The following is a 5,836-nucleotide window of genomic DNA, read 5'->3' on the forward strand; positions in this document are numbered from 1 at the left end:
AGCAGCACTGACTAGCCCGGCAGCCACATCTCAGCCACGACGTGGGGCCATTCCAGCAACGCCAGCACTCGTAGTACAGCGATTTAAAGAGCCCCACCCCGAGCGATTTACAAGAAGTCGCAGACTAAACCACAAGGGAAGCCTGGGCCTTGAGCACCAGCATTTTATTTACTACCTCAGACACGATCAGTAACTGAGCAACTTACAACTGTTGTCCTCAGACCCTTAACTGAAGGTGACAGGGAGCACTTGGCAGCCGGCTCCTGGCCACGCGTCCCCGCTGCGCTCAGTGCGGTTGTGCTGAATCTGAGCGTGACGCCTGCAAGGTGCCAGGATGGGGTAGATCCACAGGCACCGCCACGCTGCTCCTTCTTCCACGCCTGCCCGGCTGCTTAGTTGCTGCCAAACCTGGCTGGCTTCTTGCAGATATTAACCTCCCATTTGGTGCAGCTCTGCATGTGGATGTCCCCCTCCTGCATGTACACGCAGCCAGCTGCTCCTGGGACCTGGAACCTGCCAAGCACAAGCCCCGTCTCACTGCCAGCCCTGGGGGGACAGCCGCAGGCTGGGGCATTTACCCCTTCTCAGCTGCACTGGTAAGAATTGTCTTCGAGTGCATTCACCGTAGTGCATAAACAACCGTCCTGGTGAGTGTCCCCTGCCCGGCACCTGGGTCGTCACTGACCCCTGTGCAAAGTGGGAGGAAAACCACACCTAAACGCTGCTATTTAACACCCACTTTGCCTGACACGCAGGGCCAGGCTCTGGTGAGTCAGTCCCCAGCTAGGTCTCTGCTAAGTTTTTACACAGCCCCCTCCACCACCACATGTCTCAGTGCCAGGTAGGAGACGACGAGAGCGGCAGGGACTGGGGGCTGGTGAACAGCTGTCTAGTGTGAGGGAGACTCTGCACGAAGCCACCTCCTGGATGGGGACGGCGCAGGGACACTAGTAATAACTGATGCCTGGCCCTCTCCAGCCAAAGGTCCCAAAGCGCTTTGGAAAGGCAGATGGTGTTGCTCGAGCTGCTCAGAAAATGCCCATTATTTCCCTTGGTGACGTTTGCTTAAATTGTGGGTTTCTTACATTTCCTGTACATGGATTTTTTGATGGAAAACCAAAATGTCCTCTCCCAATTTTTGTTTTGCTTTGGTTTGGTTTTCCAACATCGTTTTGGGTACCCAGTTTCAGCCTTGGATAAAAATGTCTGCTTTCTCAAAACCAAAACCTTTTACTGAACACTGAAAGGTTTTATCAAAACCTTTTTAATTTCCATTGGCGAGTGTTGACAAGAATTATAATTTTCCACAACAGCCATTTGCCAATGACCAGAACGTCCCAGTGGAAGATGAGGGGTCGGCTCTGACTGGTTTCCCCATCGACAGGGGAGGAGCCACCCCATTCAGAGCTGGCACAGAACTCGACCAGTGCCCCTGGATGGGCGAGGAGAGACGTACAGCTGAAAGGAGAAGGCGGAGCCGTCAGCCCACGCCCAGTTCCTGATGTCGTTGTCGTGGTTCAGCCCTGTCCAGAACCTGAAGAAGTGCTGCTGACCGTGTCGTATGCGGCCCGCTTGGAGGTCTCGCGTTTCAGGAACGCCTGCCCCAGAAAGCAAGGGACAGTGATAAATCCTGAGTCCCCCTTTGAAGGCATCTGGGTGAGAACGGGGGCTCAGTCTCTCTGGAAATCAGGGCATGGATCTAATTGTGTAAACATGCAAATAGGAGCCTGAATCTAGGACTTTCCCTGGGGCACTCAGTGAGTCACTGTACAGAAGCCAGATTTCCCCGCTCCTGGCCCCTGCTTTAACCCTTCCTGGGATGGATCTGCAAAGCAGGGGACTACTCCCATCAGCCCCTCCTCAATGCACATCCCCTTCCTCCTGGCCAGGTGAGGGGAAAGGTCCTGAATCCGGAAGTGTCTGGCTTTGCTAGGGAGGCAGCAGCCCCATGGCTGGCCAGGGGCTGCTGGGAAGCTGGCTGCAGAAAGGATTCCTCTGAACCCACAAGCGGCCTGTGAGTGCCGGACATCGCAGCTGGGGCAGGTCTGTGTCAGCCTTGTGGGGGAGCAGCGGTGGCTGGGCAGCGAGCCAGCGCAGAGGGGCCGCAATGCGAGAAACTAACTGAGCCTGGCTCGGAAACCCACAAGCATCTGTTTGTTTGACTGGAGACTGGACTGGAGAGGGCCCCGCAGGCACCAGCCTGGAATAGCCCCGAACCTCGACTGGACTGAAACTAGAGCTGCTATTGTTCACCTCAGCTGTACCCGTTAAGCCTCTGGACCTAGGGAATTGGCAACCATCCCTGCGCTGCCAGCCCAGTACAATCCCCTTTCCCTGAGCCAGGGATCTGGGGCCCACCAGGGCAGGCACCTACAAGGCCTAGCTGCTGAGCCACCTACAGTGCTGGCCCCAAATCGCTGTCCAGCTAGCGTGCCACTGGCTCCCTTGGGGCTTGGTGTGCTCCAGCCCCCCGCAGCTGGACAGTTATACCCCAGCCTGTCTGTGGAGGAGTGCACTACCCCTTTAAGGGGCAGGCTGGGGGGTAATCAAGGGGGTGCGGCCCTAGAGCTGGGCTATTTAACCAGGAACAGGAAGGTAGCTGCGCAGGAGAGAGGGGGTGGAAGCCGTGCAGGAGAGGACCTTATGAACAGCTTGTTCTAATTGCTTCTGTCCTGAAGCCTCAGTCAAATTGGACGTTCTGTTTGGATAATGTGTGTGTTGGTCTCCGCTTGCCCCGGGCTGTTGAAGCAAACCTGTTCCCTCTCTACTCGTGGGGAATTCAGGTGGGGCCCACCTGCATCACCACCCTAGGCCACAAGGCAGCTTGTAGGGGCAGCCCACACCTTTACACCGTTCTCCCCCGCTGGGCTGCCCGCAAACAAGATCCCCACAGATCATTCTTGACTGGAAGCAGGAATAAAAGCCAGAACCAAGGGCCCAGGAACTGCCAAATCAGAGCGCAGCGATGGCCCATCTCATGCAGTAGCTCACCGCCACGAGGGGCCAGTGCTGGGTGCCTTACAAGGAGGGGTAAAAAGCCCATAATGCATCTTGCCCAGTGTGCAGTACGGCAGCATGAAGGTCACTCCTCCCTGGCCACCCAGCCAGCTGATCTGTTTATGCCCTGAAGCACAAGGATCAATGGCCCTGGGCCTCTGATCCTAGCTCATGTTGCTACACTCGGAAATGCTCTTCTCATTCAGACAGGAATCTGATCCTTTCCCAAATCTCCCTAAATTATTTGCCTCAGTATCCTGCAGAAGTGAGTTCCATAGATAATTATCTTGCCTTTCTCACTTGATTGTTAGCTCACAAAGCTCAGTCATTTGCAATGGGTTTCCCAGACACTAGTTCTATCTAACAAGGCCTAACTGTTCTTTAAATGCACGTTGTGTTCCTGAAAGGATCTGCAATGACAGAAGCAGAGACTGGACTCAGAAGGCAAGCTCCCTCCTCCTCGTGCTCTGCATGGTGACTTCTATAGAGGAAGAGGTGTTACTCCCATAGCCTATTTCATCCTTGGACTCTAATGAGGGTGACAACAAGGAGACCAGTTAACAGCACCTGCCTCACTGGGAACTCAATGGAAGGGGTCACTACTGAGCTGGGTCTGGGCTGGAACTGGTGCATTAGAGGTGAAAGGCCTCTTGTCCCATTCCACATCCCCCTGAGCCAGTCAGTCCCCCCTTTGCTTCTCCCCAGATTGCCACGGATACTCAGTGTGTACGTAATTTTGCCATTGGCACCATTACTCTGGAGGTGGCTCTGGACCAGCTCCTCCTGGGTGTCTGTCTTCACCAGACTGTCCGACATCGCAGCACAAGTGTCTCTGCTCTCCTGCCAGGTTTTCTCTTTCTCAGACAGCAAGTAACAGCTGGCTGCCCGCTGGACCCAGTCGATGTCACACGGGCTGCAGTTGTACCCTGGAAGAAAGGGGAGAACAGACAGGCTTTCAATCCTTGTTCTCTTGTTACCACAGCTTCGCACTGCTGGGTGTGAAGGATGATGGGAAATTCCCCTTGCTTAGAATTCTAAACCGCTGACCCATCCCGGCACACGTCTTCTCACACTGAGCACTTCAGCTGGCCCTACCGCCTTGGACCATCAGCTCCTTTCTTCAAGTAACAAGTAGGATGCGCAGTAAACTGGTACCATGAGTTCTCATTTCAGTGGGGAGGGCCGGTCAGGGAGTGAGGGACAGTTGTAGCCCCTCTCTGAGAACAGGAGTTATAGGAAGATGGAGACAAGAATTGGCACTGAGATGTCACGGGGATGAGCACAGTATGAGTAAGATATTCAGACAGATCCGATAAAGATCTGGAACAATGAAAATAGGTAGGAAGCTAGGGATGGATGGATGGATGGAAACAAAGAGAAGGATATGGAGAGAGTGAGAGATTAGCTAAGCATCTAGGGATGGATAGACGGATAGACAGAAACAGATAAGGATACAGGGAGAGAGATTAGCTAAGGCTCTGATGGAGGGGGGGATGAATAGGTGGGAGGGTGGAGTCTTTTTCTCCCCCCCCCCAAAATGGTTATTATAACACACCCCCAGAGGCTCTAGGTGTGGTTCTTTACCCAGACCGGTCGTCAGCGGCTCCACGGTGTCTGACAGAATTATATTTTCCACTTCCATGACCTCCAGCTGTTGCTTTGATTTCTGGGACACCTGGTAAACTTTAAAGGCACAAGAAATCTCACAATACAGTGGGGTGCCCAGAGCCAGTGGACTGCTGCAGCTCTGATCATCCTGGGGCCTTTACAGCCTGAGATGGACGGTGACCGTGTGGGGGCAGAGTGCCACCTACTGACTGACAGAGGGAATGCAGGGCTTACGTCTCCTTTCGCTTGCACCAATTTTACACTAGTCAAATTCCACGGATATCAGGGGAGATGTTCCTTATTCACCCAAAGGGAGAGGGGAATTGACACCACTATTTTGAAACTGGAGTCCCTGCAGGAAATATTGGAGATGGGCGCTCCCTGTGTTTTATCCAGTAACAACAATCACAGTGCTTGGCACTTGCATGTTGTATACATCAGATGGGGCTTGCAAACGCTAAATCATTACATGACGGATGACAAAGACCTATTTGGCCACCGGATCCATCCCCCTGCCCCGGAACAGAACTGTCAACATTAACGTTGAGGATATTCTAGCAAATGTACTCAAGGCTGTATGTTTGTAGAGGGAGATCAGCAACATCCCACGTCCCACATGTCGCCGGGCAAATCCTTATTTATACTTACCTATATCTAAGCAGGTATTTATACAGCCTGTGTCACCGTAGGATCAGATTTCAGCAGCCGTGTTAGTCTGTATCCGCAAAAAGAAAAGGAGGACTTGTGGCACCCTAGAGACTAACCAATGTATTTGAGCATAAGCTACAGCTCACTTCATCGGATGCATGCAAAAAAGCTTATGCTCAGATACATTGGTTAGTCTCTAAGGCGCCACAAGTCCTCCTTTTCTTTTTTCATCGGCTCAGAGTGCCTCTGGGCACGCTCTTAGGGGAGAATGTCTCTCTCTATCCATCACCATGGTTCCTAGGCACCTCCAGTCATAGGTGCTGGAACTAGTGGTACTGGGAGTGCTGCAGCACCCCTTGGTTTATTTCCACCAGACCCAGGGTTTACAGTTTGGTTCAATGGCTCTCAGCACCCCCACTACTCAAATTGTTCCCGCACCCCTGCCTAGTTACCATTCCAATGGCCACGGCAGTGCCCTTGGCTCCTGATGCTCCAGGAGCAGTTTAGAACCAACCCGGGCAGCCAGAATCCCCTGTGGTAACACCTTTGTCCTTTGTCTATCCAGAGGTCCCTGATCTACCAT

General features: G+C 53.1%; 1 protein-coding gene across 1 annotated transcript; it reads right to left on the reverse strand.

Moving 5' to 3' along the window:
• Positions 1 to 392: 392 nt before the first annotated feature.
• On the reverse strand, positions 393 to 4,639 carry LOC141992697 (C-type lectin domain family 9 member A-like). The gene is made up of 4 exons (XM_074962067.1): positions 4,582 to 4,639; positions 3,753 to 3,923; positions 1,457 to 1,598; positions 393 to 513 (listed from the first exon to the last, which is right to left on the reverse strand). The coding sequence occupies exons 1-4, from the start codon at positions 4,637 to 4,639 to the stop codon at positions 393 to 395; spliced, it is 492 nt and encodes a 163-aa protein (XP_074818168.1).
• Positions 4,640 to 5,836: the final 1,197 nt, after the last annotated feature.

This window comes from Natator depressus, chromosome 1 (assembly GCF_965152275.1).
Source record: "Natator depressus isolate rNatDep1 chromosome 1, rNatDep2.hap1, whole genome shotgun sequence".
NCBI classification, from domain to species: Eukaryota; Metazoa; Chordata; order Testudines; family Cheloniidae; genus Natator; species Natator depressus.